Consider the following 19791-nt stretch of genomic DNA (forward strand, 5'->3'; position numbering starts at 1 on the left):
CGGAAATGGACGCGCAGCCCGTGGGGGCGCGGGGCCGCGACACTGCACCCGCTGGCGTGCGCGGGGACCCGGGAGGTGAGGGCGAGGTGCAGCTGCTGGCCGTGCCCTCGGGGTTTGGCCGACCGGGCCCTTGGAAAGGCGGACGAGGGGCAGGGCGCAGGGTGTGAGCCCGCCTCTCTCGGTGGCCAGCGGCCCTCCGAACTCCCTCCGCCCTCAGCAGGTCCCCAGTTTCTGTTCAGGGCGCAGGGGCTGTTTCTGAGAAAAGCGCCCCGACCCTTTACCACGTGGGCCTGGGCACCGGGTCCACGTTGCACCCAGCCATGGGAAAGGGCTGGGAGCCCCCCGTAGGCTCGAGTGGAACAAGAGCTTCTGGCCAGAATTCCGGCCTTCTCTCCTGCTCCCCACTCTTGAGCAAAAAGGCGGTATGGCCGGGCCTGGAGAGGCGCAATGGAGAAACGCCGCCCCTTAAATGCCCGCATGCGGCAACGTCCCAAGGACTCTGCAGCCAAGCAAACCCCCATCCCTGCCCTCTCCCGGTTTGGGGGCGTCCACTGCCGCACTGCCCGGGGCCTGGGGTCAGCGTCCGCCTTCCAGAAGGCCGGCCTCACCCCCAGCAGAGCCGGCGCTTCGGGCGCCCCCTGGGTGCGCAGACACTGGGTCCCCAATGCTTCTCCCTGACATGGGAGGCATGGGCGCGGAACCACCCGCTGCTGGTGGTTCGCCTTCCCCTCTAGACCGCGACCTTCCCACAGTCCCGTTCGCTCACCCCAAAGAGTGCTCAGGACGGACACAGGAGCCTGTGGAACTGAAGGGAGGGAGGGGGAATCGGACTGAATTTTGATGATGCAACATTCGAGTCGATTCCACAGATCCTTCGTGATGGACTTTTCCTTTAAAAAAAAAACGCATATGTTTCAATGCCTACATGACTAATGAAATGAAGCACTTGTCGGCGACCTCTCTGGGCTGCGCCGGGGGGCCTGAGTCAGGTTGTGTAACCCCCTCTGCATCAGGGACTCCGCAGCAATGCTGCTCCCCGCGGCCTGCAGAACGGCGGCTGTGTCCAGGGAAGGAAAACCAGAAGGGCCGGCCTGAAGCTGGTCTGAGTGGGCATCAGTGTCCTCCTTAGGGACACCCGCCTGTCCGGGTAAAGCCTCCAGGAACACCTCTGCATTTTATTTTTCCCTTTTTCTTGGGTGGGGGTTTTGTGGGAAGAGTGGCCAAGCAAGGAATAGTTATTGGAAAAATATCTAGATCCTTGGAATAAAAAATAGAAAGGAAAACCACAGACCCATGCAAACCTGTTTCTGCTGTGCCTTTTACAATTCCTTACGTCGAGAGAAACATACACAGTCACGTATATAATTTACTGGTGTCTGGGGAGATGTTAAAATACATTTCAGGGCCTGGCTAAATAGAAAATGCACTCTAAAAACACAGACACAGTATGTTGTTTTATCTGTTGCAAAAAAAATGTATTTGATTACTTGAGTAAAATTACAGTATCTCTGTTGTTAGTAAGTATTAAATGTTAAAGAAATTTGACCCCCCGCTTTCCTTTCAACTTTCCAAGAAAGTGCATGTAACAGTCCCATTTTTTTTTTTAATTCCATACCTAATACAAAATAAACCAACGCTATGCCTGCTCTCTTGATCAAGAAGCATTTGCTCTTGGAAGGAACGTATGTACATTTTGATGAAAGTGATATTTCTGACTATATATACAACAGCATCTACAGTTTCCTCACTGAAGGTTGTTCAAGATGCTATACTTAGCAGCATTGTGAAATTCCAGCACACATTTGCTATTGTGAATAGACCTACAAGGCAAAAGGTTACGTCTCAGTTTCCACTACCAAAACAACACTTGTATTTTCTCTAAAGAATTCTGCGTGCTTATTACTGTACAGAAACCTATGGACATTGGGGACGACTCAAGTAGAAAGCACAATACAAATAGCAGTTCAGAACGGAAATGGTTAAATCTACAAAAAAAAAAAGGCGCAGATTGAATTTTAGAATTTAAAAACAAAACAAAACAAAACAAAACCCCCAAACCTTTCAAAGAACCACACTCGCCAGTCTGTACTTTCAGTCCTTTTCCTTCATTCTGTTTGGAAAGATTAGACAATGTGTTTGCTGAGAAAATGTTCCAGCAGGGTCAAAGTGTACGTTTATATACAGACTTTATTAGAGACCTAATATATCACGGAGGCATTGCATCAACACCAGATTCATATTAAACTGGATATAGAAAATAAGTTAATGCCGATTAAGACCGCCGAGCAGGGCAACCTGTGATCGCCATAAATGCGACAGCGAGTTTACAGCACTCCAGTTAATTAGTATGCAGTCCGAAATACAGAAGACCAAAGTTAACGCTTGCATTCGGTTTGCAAAGCAAGGTTATGCCACTAATAAATAAGCTTTCTTAGAACTCTAAAGTTGAACAAGGTACAAAAGAATGTCTTGGTGATGTGGTAGGTCAGCGATCTGGGGCAACCAGAGGGGGGGGTGGGGGTGAGGCCGAGGAGGAGGAGGCGACCGAGGGTGAGGGTCTGGGTCTGGGTCTGGACAGGAATGTCCCTTCTCTAGGAAGAGTCATCGCTTTAACTTGTGACGATCTCCTTGCTGTCCCCCACAAAGCGGGTGAACCGGAAGCTGGTGGTGTTCTCGCTGCTTGCCATCTTCTCCAGGCCGGCCAGGGGAGCACTGGGCTCTGAGCTCGGGAGCTTCTCCAGGTTGCCCGTCAACCCGCTCAGAGGGGAGCTGCTCCCGCTGCCCAGGCTTCCGGGGACTGGAGGGACGCCCCCGTTCTGGATGACGGAGATCTCATTGGCCTTCATGGCCAGCCCGTTGGAGAGTGCCGCGGCATACTGATTCCAGAAGCTGGACGGATCTCCGCTTCCTGACCGGGCCGCCAAGTCCTTCTGGAACATCTCTGGGAACTTGACGGGATTGCCTCCTAGGAACGTCATGGGGCCGTCCACGGAGAGCCGCCGGCCCCGGCGGGCGGGGGTGCTGTTCCACATGTGTGTGCCCATGTGGACCTGAGAGAAGGGGAGGGCGAGACAAAACAGGGAGAGAGAGGAAGGGAGAAGCTTAATAGTTGAATCTGTTTCAGCTCAGATCCCAACACCACTCAGCAAAGCAAGTGGACTCAATGTCTATTCTTATTACGTGCCAGACAGTGGAAAAGGTAACGGGACCGTCCACTCGGAAAACCAGTAATGACCTGTTCGCTGCCTGCCGCCCCGGGCCGCCTCTCCTCTTCCTGGGCAAAGATGCCTTACTTACTCCTTTTTTATTACCCGCATTTAGCTTATAATGGCCTCATGCGAGCCAGTCGGTGGCAGATAGCTCCTTGCAGGGTTAGAATTGTTATGTCCTCTCTCATTGCAATGGTAAGTATTGTATCTGACACCCTTTACCCTATAAATGTCCTTTTCAGACGGGAAGAAAGCACCCCTCGCTGATTGCCCATCGGAGAGCCCGTGCGTGGAGAGAGAGGCCAGAAAGTAATTATTCATCTCACATTACTGGCAGCAATCTCGAGAGGAATACTCTGTCAACAGAAAAATGTACACAGTCAGAGCACTCAGCTGCTGCTCTAGAACTTAAGCATATTTGCTTTATTTCCAACACATATCAGTAGGAAGTGTTGCCTAATCAATTATCATAATACCCATTAGCCGAGGAGTGACGTTATTGTTTTCGGAGAAACAAGCCATGCTGGCCCGCATGGTTATGGAGAGGAGATGCGCAGGCCGAGCAGAACTGTAATTATTAAGTGATCCGGGCAGCCCACAGGCCACACGGAGGCTTTAATCAATACCCCATGGCAACGCCGGGCTGTCTTCCTCGGTAGGTGAAGCAATTCATTTGGTGCACTTAGCGAGACAACGGGGACAACAGAGACAGGCCGCTGTGTCGCTTAGGTACCAAATTATTCAACGCTCGCTGACCTGCAGCCAGCCGCAGCCTGGCCCGGTCCCTGCCAGGGTCCTGACCCACCGTGTCACCACGGCCTGCCACGGGCAGCAGCAGCTTCCTTGCAGAGCGCTGTCTCCCTGGGCGTCGGGGGCTGCTGAGCCTGGGGTCATGCAGTACAGACATGGAGGGGCAACCAGAGACGGGGCTGGAGGGAAGCTGGGAGGGAAGGCCCGGGTGGGCGGAGGTACCTTGAGATTGCCTTTTGTTGTGAAAGCCCTCCCGCAAATAGTACAAGCGAAGGGCTTCTCTCCAGTGTGAGTTCTCTCGTGGATCTGCAGGGCACTGGACGAGGAGAAGGTTTTGCCACACGTATTACAGTAGTGCTGCTTGGGCGTTCTCCTGGGCAGAGCCGGCAGCAGAACCGGGGACGTGGCGGAGGACGACAGAGGCCCCGAAGGAGCGTGACCGGCTGGGGCGTCCTTACTGTCCTGAGGAGGAACATGCACGAAGCCGTTGACCTCTGTTTTGATGAGAGATGACAAGGAGTTGGCGGGGATCACCGCCGAGTTCGGATTGGGGCCGAGGTTGGAACTGGGCTCAAAGAGCTGGGACGGGAGGTCGCGCATCTGATGTGTCAACATGTGCTGCTTCAGATTACCCTTGGTGGAAAAGCCGCGATTGCAGACTGTGCAAATAAACGGTCTCTCTTTGGTATGACTTCTGTAGTGAATGTCCAAGGCACTCTGACAAGCGAAGGTTTTGCCACAAATGTCGCAAGCAGTATTTTTAAATTTACCCCGGTCTCTGAAAGGGAAGAGGATCCCCAAAGAATCTTCTTTGATGATTTTCTCTGTGTGGCTCGATGTCAAATCCAAAGCCCCACCGTTCACTGGGGTGGGGGACAGACCATTGGCGAACTCGCCAGGGACCACTCTTTGTGGCTTCTCCTCCACGCTGGGTGACTTGTGGAATTCCTGGGTGCTGTTGGAAGGGGACAGAGCCTGCATGGAGGAGGTGGACTCGGAGATGGCCGGGCTGCCGGCGCTCTGGCTGTCCACGTCGCCACCCACGGAGGACGAGTCGTTGGTCAGGACGTCCCCTTCGACGGACCCGTTCTCCACCGACTTCAGGCTGGCCTGCAGCTGCTCCGCCAGGCCGGCGTTGATCATCTTCATCTGATTTTCCAAAGCAGCGATGCTGGACATCTCCAGGGGCAAAGGCGAGGAAGACAGGCTGTCCTGGGACGCGTCCGCCGACTTGGGCGTGTCGGGGATGCTGCCCTCGGGACAGTCCTCCATGTTTTCGTCGGAGAAGGTGTCTAAGTCATCGAAGTTTTTCTCGTCAAAGGAGCCCGTGTCCGACTCCATGGACTCGGGGTAGCTGTCGGGGACAGGGGTGTTGGGGATCTGGCCCCCCATGTGCATGCGGATGTGCTGCTGGAGGACCACGGCGTTGGTGAACTTCTTCTGACAGATGGGGCAGGAGTGCTGCACCCGGAGCGGGGGCATGGCGCGGTGGACGCTGTAGTGGGTCTTCAGGTTCCCTTTCGTGGTGAAAGCCCGGCCACAGATTTTGCACTTGAAGGGCCTCTCCCCGGTGTGTGTCCGGTAGTGCATCTTCAAGGCGCTCTGGCAACTGAGGACCCGGTGGCAGATGATGCACTCGTTGGGGTCGGGAGCCTTCTTGTCAATGTTCTCCACCAGCTGCTGAAGCTTGGATGTCTCTGACGCCTGGGCTGAGTCCAACAGTCCCCCGAAAGGAAACTTCGCCTTGAACTGCTCAGACATGAGCGGCAACAGAGGGTTGGCGAACGCGGCGCTGGTCAGGCCTCCGTCCACCGCCGCTGCCGGGGAGCTCAGGGTGCCGCTGCCCGTGGCCGGGGCCGAGCTGGTGACCACCACGCCGCTCTCTTCGCTTTTGCCGCTGGAGGGTGGTGCGGTGGACCCTTCTGCTTCCTCTGAGAGCCCACCCAGGTTTCTCGTGGTGGGGTCCGGGGCCCCAGAGTCACTTTTGACAGAGCCTGGGGGGCTGGCGGTGCTGTGGCTGATGGGGATGGGGGCTGGCTCTTCGGTCTTGATGAAGGACGTGAGGCTCGGGAGGGTCGGGGGCAGCGGTAGGCCCACCGAGGTGGTGAGAGTGGGCAGGACCGGTTTGGTGTCTAGCCAGCTGGTGACTGGCTTTTCTGGGGGAATGGACATGCCGTAGGGGATGCCGGTACTGGTGGGGATGTTGTCCAGATGCTCAGGCACGGGGTAAGGGTTCATCTGGATGTGAGGGTACTTCTCTTTGTGGCGCTGAAAGTGGACTTTGAGGTTCCCCTTGGTGGAGAACCGGTTTCCGCAGATGTTGCACTTGAATGGCCTCTCTCCCGTGTGGGAGCGCAGGTGGATCTGCAAGGCACTGTCGCTCCCGAAGACCTTCGCGCAGAACCTGCACTTGTGTTTGAAGAACGCCTCGTCTGAAGCGCTTTTCGCTTCAAAGGCAGTGACATTTGGTGGCTTGCTTTTTCTTTGCTGGACCAAGGCAGACAAGGGGTTTAAATCCTCTGCAGTCGTTCCGATGTTGGGCAAAGGGCTGGGGAACACCGAGTTAGCAGGGGCCGGCTGAGGTAGAAGTGGATTAGACGCAGGACTTAATAAGCTGCTTATTGCAAAAGCTGGTGAAGAGGATGCCGAGACCACCGGGCTGCTGGCATGGGAGGCGCCAGCACTCGAAGCCACTTTTTCCGAGGACGGGGTGGTAACTGCCGTCGCCAGGATGTTAATGTTGGGAGAAGAGCCGCTGTCGGGTGGGATGATGGCGCTGCCAGAGCTGCTCTGAGGTAGCTGGGCCGGGGGTAACTGTTTCACACCGCTGATGCTGGCAGACTGGCTAGCCAGGCTCTGGGCTAATCCAGCTGCAGCTGCCAGCTGCTGAGATAAATGGGAACTTAGTGTGGACAAGGGGTTGGCAGATGTTCGTAAAGTACCTTGAGAAGGACTGGAAGATGTTGGCAAGTCTGCGTTCTGAGAAGCCAACAGCAGTATTTGGTGGCGAATCTGCTCGATCAGTTGCAGCTGGTGAACCTGCTGCTGCTGCAGCGCCAAGAGCTGCTCCATGAGAGCCGGGACGGCCAGCCTGCCACCCGGGGCCCCGCCGCACCTCGCTTCCTGGGAGAACTGGGCCACTGCCACCTTGGTGCTCTGGAGGTTCTCGATGATGACGTTGCTGTTGATCACGGAGAAGTTGCCCAGCGTTGTCAGGTCCCCGAGTTGAGGTAGAGAGGTTGTGATCGCTGAGGTACCTGTGGAGGAGCTGCCGGTGCAGCTGGGGGGGGCGCTGGCGTGGCTGCCACTCAGGCCACCGCTGCTGCCCTTGCTAGCCCCCGGGGCCTCCACCTCCATGGACTCGTCCCTGTCGAGCCCGTGGTGTTCCGGGAGCTCGCCGCACTCTACTCGATCTGTTTTGTTCGCCGTGTCATTCATTTGTTCACCGGGGTTCTCGGGAGGGGGGCTGGGGGAGAAGGTCTCGCGTGGGGGGGCTGGACTTTCATTGACGATGAGAACTAATTGGTTTTTAGTACAGCTCTTCTTGTGGAGCAGAAGATCTGATAACTCAAAGAACTCGGCACAGCACCGGCCGCAGACGTGGGCGTCCTTGCTTTTAGGGGTGCGACTGGGTTGCCCCTTCTCGGTGTGTCCTGCAAACATCAAAAGGTGCAGGGTTAGGAAGGGGGCCAGGACCCACAGTCCCCGCGGCTTCAAAAACAAGACAGAGGGTGATCAATTGCCTTCCACCCGCGAAACTCAAAAAGCTGTCACCCCAGAAAACCAGTCGATGTTACCTAAGAGTGTTCATAATTACAGTTTAAGGATATTGGAGGAATTCCTGTCCACCTGGTATCTCAGAGCAACACGGCCTTCAGATAATCCATCAAAATATAAAATACTATGAACCGAAGACATGGGTGCGTAATGAAATTCTATACCCAACTATTGATTTCCGATACTTTATGCCCCTTACTGTCTCCTCATCCACAGAAGGTCCAGCGACCACTCTGAGGACTTATTAGGCCCCTGAGTTTCTGTCAACCTTATTCATTTTCAACCGATGCAAAGATATCTGTGACAGTCTGTTCTGTCACTAAACTAATTTGTAGTCATTCAGGTTCCAATCAGTTGTTGACAAGGGGGGGAAAATGCGTGTCACCCAGCGGAAGACTGACAACTTGGAGATCACCTCTAGCCCCTACCCAGAACCCGAGCTAAGTCAGATGCGTGACAAACAATTTTAGTCACATCAGTAACAAATCCTCCACGCGGTTGCACGAGACTCAGTTGAATACAAAAGAGAAAGCAACATATAACACCCCCCCACACACACACACACTGGAGAGAAACACAATAATCATAACCCCTCGCAAGGCCTGCCTGGCATCTATACATCACCCTGCGGCATGTTTATCTTTAAAATTAAAGAATGCAACCCTGGCGACCACTCCACTAATCAAGGAATATATATCACTAGGCTCCAAATGGCAACATTATGCCTCTAAATATTTCATCAAAAGTGCTCTTTCTATCTATAAACTGGCACAAGATTTACATTTCTGATTAAACATCAACTTAAAGAAAGATGTGCAGTTAAGGGGAAGCGAAGAAATAATTCTTGGTTTAGAGTTTGGAAATGCTTTGCCTTTCTCCTTGTCTGAACGCCTTTAAAAACAGTTTGCTCTCAACTGTTACCGATTGTTTAACAGATTGTCCTGAACTTTTCATTATAAAAATCCTTTTATTTCATGTTTGTTTCCACTGGTTGCTCAGATTTCTTCTCACTAAGATCCATTTGTAAATTCAACAGAAAAATCTCCAACTCCAAGCTCACATCCTATTCAAAGACAGGCTGGCGTCTCATTGTTTCCCAGCATGGGGAACACCAACTCCTCTTGTACAAATGGTGTGTGGTCATCTCTGAAGGCTGTGGAAAAAAAAAACTGTTTAATTCAAGGATTACCTCCCTGCATGCTTTTCTGCAGAACCGAGTCAGATAATAGTTAGTTTCCATGACTTCCAAATTGCATCTCCCAGAAAACTTGCAGGGGGAGGAAAAAAAAAAAAAAACCTAATTGTAAATCTGAATAAATGCAAAATCAAAATGCTGCTTTTTCAGGAAACTTAAGAGTCAACTCGAGAGAGCCAGCCGTTTGCCTTTTTGGAGTGAACATGCAAAACAACAACAACAGAAAGGCTTGAGCCGTTTTGTATTCCAGAAAATATAATTAATACCCGACGACTAACTTCTGAAAATTCCTCAAGTCTGTTTGCCTTGAGTGGTGCCGAAGTTGATGAGAAATGCTGGTCAAGTGTATGCACACTTTCTTCCCTGGGAATGTTATTTGAGCAGCTAAGTTATACTTAACAAGCTAGCTTTCCTAATACCCACCTTTTAATCTCCAGGAGGATAGGGTGCAAAAAGCATTCACAATACCAAACAAATCTTAGTGGTAGCAGAAAATACCAATGATGATTCTGTTCTAATTTAATGTTTAATCATCCTAATTGGCCCCGGAATCCTGTGCATAGTGGAGGTGCTGTGTGAAGCTGTTTCTCTCTCGTTCTCTCTCCCCCTTGCCTTAAAATAATGTAAACAAAATATTAAACAAAATTCGCTAAAGTTATGTTGCTTAACTTGGGACAAAAATAATGTGACAAAAATTCTGTTTAAAGCTTCGTATTTTGACAACCCATCTTAAATGATGCATCCATTTCAGATGCTTATTTTAAACGAGGAAATGCAATCCCTAATATATTCAACAGAAATGTTATTTCTTTCTCTTTGCACATTTCCATATGTAATGGTTATGTTTCCATCTACTTTTACAGCCAATTATGAAGGAACAAAAGCTATTCTGTTTGTTCACACATTTTCAACAAAATGCATTAAAACTATTATGTCAGCATGTTCTATTAAGCTCTGCATTCAGTGGAAAATACTTTTCAACCAGCTCACATTTATCAAAACATAAAGCCACTTTAAAACACAGTTTTGCTTGGTCAGCTGGGCTTAGACAAATAATGACAGATTCAGAACTAAATAACTAGCCAGGGAAATCAGAAAACTGACTTCATCAATTGTACACATTACAATGTACTTGCTTCAAATATTTAGCACATCTGCGCTCACGATTAAAGGGCATTTTAATTCTCTGTAACTTGCAAACATCTGATATTCTCATAATATAGAGAGAAAATAAAAAGGTTACTTTATAGGACTTAGCCGATTATTACCTTCCTGTGCTCAAGGTCTACATTTGTGCTGCCTCAAGACTCACTTGAGAATTTTCCAGTGTTTCAACCTGGACATTTTCATATTTAAGGTGGTGCTAACAGGATGGAAAAATATAGATGCCTAAAATAAATGCCTGCTTGCTTCTGAGGAATAAACTGTGTTAAAGGGCTGGCCGGATTTTAGCTTACATTTTCGCAACATTTTAATAAGCTGACATCTGATCTCACTGTAGAGTCAACTAATTTAATTTCCTGATGTTTATGAACACCAAAAAAAAAATTTTCCTGGTATCTATTTTGATTTATTTCAAAAGCAGGTGTCGCTACACTGTAACAGTTCTTAACTTTAAATCCATCAGCATGCTCAACAGAATTCCAATGAAACAGCTTTTTTAAAAAAAGATAAACCATGAGGACTAGTTCTAATCTTTTAACTACGAAAGGGAACACTTTAAGTCTCAGTAAGATACACACACAGACAAACTAACATGTTCTGATTCATTTTTCCGACTGTCTGCTCCCTGGTATGTTGCTGAATAATCTGCAACAGGATTGCAACTGGTGACCCCATTATAGTAAATACAGTTAGTTGCCTTGTTCTCTGCTCTTTGGTGAAAATAACATGCCAGTTCCTTTTCTATGGATTTTACATGCAAATGAAAAGTAATTCTGTAATCCTGGTCAGATAAGAAGACTTAAGAAGTAGTGGTTTTTTAAGTATGTATGCACAAAAAGATATTTGAAATTTTTTAGGATTTTTTTTTTTTTTTGAGAAGGGGATGATCTTACAGCTCCATCCAATTTACACTAAAATCCCAAATGTTTTAGCTCCTGTTAGTTATACTATTTAGGAACTTGACGCCCAGTTCAAATTTGTCAGTTTTTCATCATCTGAACCAAACACTGAAGAATCGAAGGCAGAAAACTGAAGTGTTTCAGGATATCTGTGTTCTGAGAAAACAAAAATAAAACTATGCCCCACACAGAAAGGTTTAGCCAGCAGGGGGAAAAAAGGCAAACCAAACCAAAACAACACTCTCCTACCACATTTGGGCTTTTTTTTTTTTTTTTTTTTTTGAGCTCCTCTGAAAGAGCCTTCCCTTTACTTCCCCTTACGTTTAAGATCACATTCACATTTTTAATAGAATCTCTCCTGAGCCTATAATTTTAACAGTCTCTTCCTTCCCATGGGCCAACATAGAAAGAGGCTCTCACACACATTTTTGATTGATTGGTCTATTATTTTTCTTCTTGTCCTTTCCTTTCCTTTTTTTTTTTTTTTTTTTGCACAGACCTGGGAAAAGCCTGAACATGAATGTCCAGCTTAAAATTCCCAAGAAATTTTCAACACTCCAACATATGCTGTGCATATTTTCGGTCACGTCTTAAGTTTCCTCTGTGTGATATGCAACCAAATGACAAATTTCCTGGCACCTTGCAAGTTTCCTCGGTGTTCTGACCCTGATCAGTGCCTTCTGCGTGGAAGAATCCAAGTGAAATCTTTGAAAAAAAAATTACATGACACTACTTGGAAAATAGGGATTCCAGCCCACCTAACGCACACAGGGAAGGCAAAGGGGGAAGATGTCTTCTCCTTGGATGAATCGAGCTGAACGCTAGATGGGGTTCCAGCTGCAAGGGTTTTGTTCAAAAACTTCTTTGTGGCTTTCCTATTCCAGTGACGCGTAAAAGAGAGACTTCTTAAGGCGAGATCTAAACTTTGACTACATAAACATTGGCAGAGGCACAAGAAACTAAATCCCTGTTGTTTGAGGGTAAAACTGAGCTATGGGAACTACCTGTCAATCTTCCCCTTTGGGGGTCTGGCATCTGAGGGTGACCGGGGAATAAGGTTAGGAAAAGAAGCCAAGCTGATAAGGTGAAACTAAAATAAACTACTAACTTCCTGCTAAGTGACTAGCAAGGCTCAATTTGGGGGTCACTGGGAAGATACTGAAGGACATATTATGATCTGGACCTTGTCACCTTTGCATGGGAGGAGGCTAGCAAAGGTTAAAACAGCCCCGACACATCTTAGGTTTTCTGAAGCCTGGCCCACAAACTTTTTTTTCTTTTGTGGGGGAGGGGTGGTGGTTCTTAGGATAATTTACCATCTCCTTGGCTAAACTGCTAAATTACTTCGGTTTGGGTAATCTAAGAATATTTTGGAAGACATGGCTAGCTGCACCATGACAGTCTTAGGAAAACCGAATTAAGACTGCAGGAGGAATTTGGTCCTAGTTACGACATAGAGCTTGGCTTCTAACAACTTCAAAAAAACTTAGGGAGCGACTGGTCTACCAATTTCTTCCCCAGCTTCCCAGGAAGATTTCCACATTGAAAACCACCGCCACCACCACCAAACCCAACCCCGCAGGTTTCTGCCTACAAAGGACTGTTGGTTAAGGTCACTTGCTACCTGCAAATATAGAAAGAAAAGGAATCCAGTCCCCCAAGAATGACCTATAAATTGGCACTTGTGCCTACAAACGATAGGATGAACTAGATGTAAAATAAACCCCCAAACAGGTAGGGTCACACAGTCTCTCACGCCCAAATACCCTTTGCTTGGGTGTTTGTTTTTAACCTTTTAGGGCATCTCTGCAGCCCACCAGAAGCAAAGCCCCCCCAACAATCTGCATTTTCTCAGCCAGCATCTTCCATTACGCCAGAAACTTAAAAATAAGCCTCATTAAACAGAAATTCTTTGCAAGCGCCCTATCTCACAGGTGTCGGTTTTTCAAAAAAGACCAATTCTTCAGAGTTCCCTCTAACCTTTTGGGCCCGGAAATCAATGGGTAGCCACGAAGCTGCTCACAGTGAGGAAATTACTTTGGTAAATAACAGAATTTCAGTATTAATATAAGTAAGAGGAATTTTTGTGATACTTTATATGACAGGCAATGTTTTATTTGCAGCTCATAATGGTTTTATCTTTCTCCCAATATTATCTTTCCCTTGAAAAAAAAAACTGAGCACCAGAAAGCACCAAAATATTTTCTTAATAAATGAATGGAATCTGAATGGGCCATCCGTATAGTTACTGGAATCTTAAAAACACCACCCAAGGAAGAAAACCCCAACAGCCCCCCCCCCCAATTTCTAGTAAATAACCCACGTGCAAAATCATCGGATTACAATATTCCCTGTCCTGAGAATTATTTATCCCGGCCAACACTTTTTCCAAGGCAGTCTTCCTCCTACAAGTAATTCAAGACTTGTTGCATGTCACTTAAGAGACAAGTCCTATTTGTCATACTCTTGGTTTATGAAAAACAGAAAAATGCTCAGGCTTATTTTAGGGTGTTTCTGGTGTTTCAGCTTCACTAAAGTAAAACTGAAATGTGACCACCGTTAAGATGGATCAAATAATCTTGTTTTTTTTGAACTTGTTCCAATGAAGTTATCGGTGTGGCTGTCCAGCAAAGCTCGGTGTTTCTTTGTAGGCACACACACACACTCCAACACACTCCAACACACTCGAACACACACAGGCGCGGCCCACAAACTTTTCTAGCTTCCACTCCGGGCTGAAGTCACACAATTGGCAGTACTAGCCTATGAGCAGAGCACCAGCTAGATTTAACTGAGCAGGCTCCATATTTCATGTGCCATAGTTGAAGGCCATTTCAAGACATAAAAAATAAGGAACCACACTGAGTAAGGGTTTGTCTCCTAAAAATGTAACAACGTTTTTATATATGTAAAAAAAAATAAAGCCCCTAAGCAAAAAAAAAAAAAAAAAAAAAAAAAACCCACAAAAAACAAACCCAAACCATCAACTGTTTGAAGCGTTTGTTAGTTACGTGTGGGGAGAAAAATCGAGACGGCTAACTCCACCGCAGAAAAGGCGGTGACTTTTTAAAGGGAACTTGGAGATGTGTCACAAACTCTGGGTTGCACGGATCTCCCAACTGCCCCCGAGTAAAAGGAGCTGAAGTGTGTTAGGCTCTCCCGTAAGGCAGACCTTGAGGAGGATTAGTTGTGTACTAATATTATTACAACACACTAAATCCTGTAACCCCGTTACAAAATCTACCCTCTGGGCAGCTTCTCCCAAACTTATTGTTCAACCATGTGAAAACGGTCATAATCTAAAGCCATTACTACCGAAGAAAAAGAGGGGGTGGGGAGAGGTGAGAAAGGGCCTGGCAGGGGAGGGTTTCCTACCGGGCCCCTCACTTTACTGCTTCTTAGGACAATGAACCAGCTTTTGGGGGTAAAAAGAAAGAAAGTAAAAGAAGAGAGAGAGAGAGAGAGAGAGAGAGAGAGAAAAGAAAGGAAACTTGTTTCAGTTACTTAATTAACTTACCTCCAAGCTCAACTAAAGTAAAAAAAAAAAGTCCTAATAAATAATAATAGGAAGATGTAGTGAACCCCTTTCATGCCATCACTTTATGAGAAGCCTTAACTATTAAAAATTTAGGGTTCCGAAGGCGACAGAAGGCAAGGCAAAGATCAGGCTAGCATCATTTCTCCGCGAAGCCCGAGTCCTTATTATTATTATTATTTTTTGGAAAATGTATAAAATTAGTACAAATTTACAAACAAGACTAAAACGCTCTTTCTTCTCCTCCTGTCTGCTTGGCGTTTCCCACATACATACTGCAAACTTGCACAGCAGTGCGGAAGGTCTCACCTGAAACTTCAGGGAAGATGAGTTTGGGGGCGAGGACCCAGAAACCAGCGGAGAAAAGCCGCAAAAATATTTGCAGCTGCTGCCGCGGCCTGAGGTCATTTCGCCTCGATTTACCTCGCGGACCCGGCGTCGCCGGGGACAGAAAGAGGGGGTTCAGGGGCTCTTCTCAGGGGACGGAGAACTCCCGGAGACACTGGGTAAGGAAGGCTTGGCGCTTGAGGAAGTACTGGGGTGAGGGGGACAAATAGAGGAAACAATTCTCCAGACCCCCAGTTTCCTACAGGGACCCCCACGACGGGGGGCTCCCTGTCCCGACAGCCAGCCTGGGTGAAGGCAGCGGGAGTCCCCTGGCTGCTCCGCGCGCGTCGCTGCGCCCCAGCTCCACCGAGAAGCAGGCCTCTGGGGAACGGGCCGGCGGCGTGGGGCCCGGGCGGCCGCGGAGTTTAGTGGCCAGAGGCGTCGATCTGGGGGCAGCTTCCGAGCCCTGCCGGGGCCAAGCTCCCGCGTGCACACCGCAAAACGCCGCACGGGCGTGAGCATCCCGAGAGACGCCCGGAGCCCGCGAGGCCGCCCAGGGCTGCCCCTCGTCTCGTCCTCATCGTGCCCGGGAGCTGAGCCCGGGCGTCGCTCCATCGCCTCCGGCGCGCGGCCTGGGAGCTCGGAGGCCCCTAAAGTGAAACATCTTCGGGGACAAGAAGGGAACCGAGGTGTCCTCCGCCCGTACCCCAAATTACCGGCCCCATCTCTCTCGCTCTCGGCCTCGGCTCCCTTGCACCAACTTTGTTCTGGACTTGTTCGTCCCCTCCGGGACCCCGCAGCTGTCGCCTCCGCTGGAGAAGGCGAGTGCCTCTCTGCTTCAGGGGGACTCTCTTCTGGCTCGAGAGCCGCCCGGCCCTGGAAAGCGACCGCTGCGACTCCCGGGAGGTCGGAGTGCCACTCTCTCGGGGGACGCACACCGAATCGAAACATTTCTTGGGGTGGGGGTGCATGTGTTGGGAGAAGAGATGAGGGGACAAACTTGGAGAGCCCGACCCTCTGCCCTGTCCGCCGGCACCATCTCGGGCGCGACCAGCAGCGAAGAGCCCTCTTCACCCCGCCGCGACCCCAGCGAGTCCGGCGCGGGCGCCCGGATGCCGGTCCCCATCGTCTTGCAGCTCTGAACGCCCCAAGGCGCCCCGGTCGGCAGCGCGGGCCCAGGTGGAGTGGGGGGGGGGGGGCGCGGGATCTCCTCAGCCCGGAGTTCAGCGCGGAGCACGGAGTCAACTTCCTTCCCGCCGGCAGCAGGGCCGGGCGGCGGAGGCCTGGCCGGGGGCCCCCGGCGCGGCGCGGGGAGCGCAGGAGCCCCGCGCAGCCGGTGCAGAGGGCCTCTGCCCGTCCCCGCGCCCCGCCGGACCCCCGAACCCCGATCGCGGCTCTGCTGGTCCCCGGCTCCGGTGCCCGGAAAAGCCGGGACGGAGGAGCAAGGCCGGCGTGCCCTCTCTCCTCCCCCAGGAGGACCCAGCAACTCCGGAAACATCCAGCCGGGAGAAGTGTTTGCTTTCTCCGGGGTGGCGGGAAGCCCAGCGAGGGCAAATTGAAAATTAAAAAGAGAGAAAAAAGAAACGCGCCGAGTCTCCCGGGCCAGCGGGGCCGCGGCGGCGGCGGCGGGACGATGGGCGCGGGGGCCCGCTGCGTGTGCGTGGGTCCGGGTGTACTTGAGTGTGAGTGCGTGTGTGTGCGTGTGTGTGTCCACGGCGCGGGCCGGAGCACTCACCATCTCGCCGGGGGAGCGAGGCCACTTCGGGGTCGGATTGGAAATGTTGAGGCTTCGCTTGCTTCCTCCGCGACATGCTGGCTCAAACATCAGCTGGGGCAGAATAAAAAATTACTAAAAAAAAATCTTCTCAAAATTACGGAAATCGAGCGGCGGCAGCGGCGGAGGCTCCCCCCGCCCGCCGGCCCGCCCGCCCCCTCCCCGGCTCGCCGGCCCCGGGCGCAGCGCGCATGTGCCCTGCTATAATTATGATTATCAATAATGCATTGCGATTAATCATAGAGGGGCTCTTTGAAAGGCGATTGGCACCGGGCCAGCGCTATTCAAACCCGCTCGCCTTAATCAATTAGTTCGTGATTTGCTGCAGACCCCTGTCTCTCCGCGAGCTGGCCCAATAAGCCGGCCGCGGGGCTGGCTCTGCGAGCCGCGCCGCCCGACTGCTCGGTTAACCCTCTTCGCGACCGCCGGGGACTCCGCGGCCCGGCCGCCGGGGGCCGGCCTCCTCGCCTGGCCTCTGCGCCCCGGGCGCCCCTGCCCGCGCCCCCTCCCTCCCGCGGCCCCCCCCCGCCCCCCAGCCCAGGCTGGGCCGACCCAAATTAGCATGCCCTCCCCGGAACGAAGCCTCCCGGGCGGGGGGTGGGGCCGGGCCGCGGGGGCTGGGGACCCGGGCTGCGGGCGCTCAGCGAACTTCCCAACTTGGGCGCTAGGCGCGCCGGCTCGCGGGGGGAGGGAGTCCCGTGGCGGGATGGGGGGTGGGGTGGGGGGAGGAAGTCCCGTTTCGTGAGTGTTTCTTCGTTTCTTTAAGAGCTACCAGAACGCAGCCCACCCCCACTCCCATAAAAAAAAAATAAGCGAGTGGGGAAGAGCCAGCCCCACGCCGGTCCGCCTCCCGCCCGCGGCCCGGCCTCCCGCCCGCTCGCCGGCTGGCTGGGCGCTCCTTCGCCCCGAGTTCTCCATCCCCTGGATCCCGGGCTCGCGGGGGCGCGGAGAAGAGGACCGAGGAAAGGTTTGGGAACGTGATGGGTTTGGGGCTTGGGGGGAGGGGCTGCTCTCCCGCCACCCCGATTCTCCTCAAAGGGCCCCGATCCTTCAGCTTCTCGCTTGCTCCCTCGCTCCTTTTCTCTACCTTGGCCATTCCCAGGACAATTAGGGCTGAAGTTTTCGGGAGCTGCAGCCCCGAGCCCGTGGGATAAGGGGCGGCCCGGCTCCGCCCAGGAACCCTCCCGACCTTCCCCCCCCGGCTGCCCCGGTTGGCTACAGGGCGCGTCACTCCGCAGGGAGGCGGCGGCGGCGGTGGCGCCGCGGAGCCCGGGGCGGGCGAAGAGCAGGGACCGGCCTGGGATCCGAGTTCAGCTCCAGCCGGGGGGAGGGGAGGGGCCGCCGCGTACCCTGCAAGCGACTACCCGCCCCTGGCCGAGGGAGGCGAGGCCCTACCCGGCCGGGCCCTGGGCTAGGCCAGTCCCCAGGACCCCCGGGCTCCTCGCCCTGGGGGAGGGCGCCGCGCCCCGGGCTCCTGGTGACTAGGTGGCCTCGCGGAGTCGGGAGTGAGTGAGGGGGGCGGGTGGGGGGGTGCCTGTCCGCAGCTGTCTGGCCCCGCGGAAGCTCGCCTGCACCTCGGGCACTTGCCGAGCGCAGCACCCAAACTTTTCGTACGAGCTCCGTCACCCCAGGTGGGGAGGCAGCCTCCCTACCCGCGCCCCAGAGCCCGGAATCGGGAGCCCGGGCCCCGCACTCCCTCCGCTGGGTCCGGGCGCCCGCGAACCTGACTCAGTCCTCGGCTCAGCCCAGCTCTTCCCCCTCGCGCCTCAGGGTCTCCTCGCTCCAGGGTTCCCGAAGTCCTGCGCCCGACAAACTAAACTTCGGTTGAGTGATGGGGAGGAGGGGGGTGCAGATACACAATCCCTACCCTATCTCGCGATCGGGAAAGGAGAGGGCTCATAAGGACGCCCCAATTCGTGAGCGCCCTTGAGTCTGGGGAGCGCCACAGTCGGTTCGCGCGAAGTGGGCACCAATCTTGCCAGTAGAGTTTCGGGTGCACCGGACCATTGCCGCGCTCCCCCAAATGACTCGATTTCTCCTTTTCTCCTAGCTGCTTCTTCCATCCTTTTTATTTTTTTTAATCACATCTTTTGTGTGAAGATGAATGTTTCTGTTTTCCTCCTGGCAACCCCCAGTGGTTTTTTTTTTTTCTTGCTATAACTTCTTTCTTTCTCCTTGTTCGGCCTTTTGTCACCTTTTTCTCTTGCCCCTTTTATTTTTCCTCGCTTCTGCCGTCGCTCGGTGCCACACACACACGTACACACACCCTCTCCGCTTCTCTCTCCGTTTCTCCCCGGGTCCTGTTGGTTACAGTAGATTTTGATAAAAAGACAAACGAAGCCATCAGCGGGGCTGATGTTGAAGAATGAAGATAATAATGTTCCATAGGTGGTGCTTCAAATGCCATTATTTCTCACTGAATATTTAAAGAGACCCCTCAGCCAAGATGGATCTGCGAGCTCCTGGGATGCGAGCCCCTCGCTCGCCCCAGACCCCCGGGAAAGTGCACAGGAGCTCGTGTAAATCGCGCACCCACCCCGCCTGCCAACTGGGTTCCTCCTGAACACACCAACCCGCCCTCTCCCAGGTACACCAACGCGTCCTGAGGCACTCGCGCACTCGTTTCTCCAACCAGCCCACGCGCGGAGCCTCCCGCATCGGTCTCTAACAATCTTGGCGTCTTGAAAGTCCGAGCCTCGGGGCACCGCGTGTTGCCAGGAACTGAGCGGAGCTGGCGATCCCGCAAACCCTTCTGCCCCCCGACGCGCCGCGTGCGCCGCGGGAAGCTCCCGGGAATAGCTTCACACGTGTTTGTGACTTGCTGTATGTGTGATTGAGGGGTGGTTGGGGGGAAGGTTTTCCTCCCCCCCCAAAAAACAAACAACCAAACGAATGCACACGCAAAATCAGCTTCGCGATGTTTGATTTCAGATGGGTGAGCAGAGACGACTAATTGGGGTGATGGAAACTTTAATAACTTTTTTCGTTCTTTCGAGTCCTCGACGGCGTAGAGGCGGGCGTCTGGCTCGGTGCGCGGCACCCACAGCTAATTTGTTTGTTTTCTTTCGCTCTCTGGCCGGGAGAGAGGAGGTGGAGGAGGGGGGATGGGAGGAGGGGGGAGGGTCGGAATGGCGGGGAGAGGAGAATTGGCCTTTATTGTT

The 19791-nt window shown here is 52.2% G+C and overlaps 1 protein-coding gene and 1 long non-coding RNA gene across 6 annotated transcripts in view; one reads left to right on the forward strand and one right to left on the reverse strand.

The window, feature by feature from the left end:
• Positions 1–1705: 1705 nt before the first annotated feature.
• On the reverse strand, positions 1706–18370 carry SALL1 (spalt like transcription factor 1). 3 transcript variants are annotated; one of them, XM_045188399.3, is made up of 4 exons: positions 18354–18370; positions 16592–16684; positions 4182–7612; positions 1706–3050 (listed from the first exon to the last, which is right to left on the reverse strand). In XM_045188399.3, exons 2-4 carry the CDS (start codon positions 16665–16667, stop codon positions 2610–2612), a joined length of 3948 nt encoding a protein of 1315 aa, XP_045044334.1. In that variant the 5' UTR covers positions 16668–16684; positions 18354–18370; the 3' UTR covers positions 1706–2609. The 3 variants fall into 3 exon arrangements, with proteins under 3 accessions (XP_045044334.1, XP_024407321.1, XP_045044332.1); XM_024551553.4 differs by lacking the exon at positions 18354–18370 and adding an exon at positions 17718–17743; XM_045188397.3 differs by lacking the exons at positions 16592–16684; positions 18354–18370 and adding an exon at positions 15573–16515.
• Positions 17362–19791, forward strand: part of LOC123478796 (uncharacterized) — a 32606-nt gene continuing 30176 nt past the window's right edge. For all 3 annotated transcript variants that reach the window (XR_011650581.1, XR_011650582.1, XR_011650583.1), the window contains exon 1: positions 17362–17597. This is a non-coding gene — a long non-coding RNA (uncharacterized lncRNA). The remainder of the gene's footprint in view (positions 17598–19791) is intronic.

This window comes from Desmodus rotundus, chromosome 12 (assembly GCF_022682495.2).
Source record: "Desmodus rotundus isolate HL8 chromosome 12, HLdesRot8A.1, whole genome shotgun sequence".
Classification (NCBI taxonomy): Eukaryota; Metazoa; Chordata; class Mammalia; order Chiroptera; family Phyllostomidae; genus Desmodus; species Desmodus rotundus.

Excerpts from the sequence above, each read along its gene's own strand:
- SALL1 (XM_045188397.3), bottom strand. The coding sequence starts at position 15,807 with ATGTTTCGATTCGGTGTGCGTCCCCCGAGAGAGTGGCACTCCGACCTC. Across the intron at positions 7,613-15,572 it reads GAGCGAGAGAGATGGGGCCG|GACACACCGAGAAGGGGCAA; the intron begins GTAATTTGGGGT and ends TGATGTTTGCAG. Across the intron at positions 3,051-4,181 it reads CAACAAAAGGCAATCTCAAG|GTCCACATGGGCACACACAT; the intron begins GTACCTCCGCCC and ends CCCTTCTCTCAG.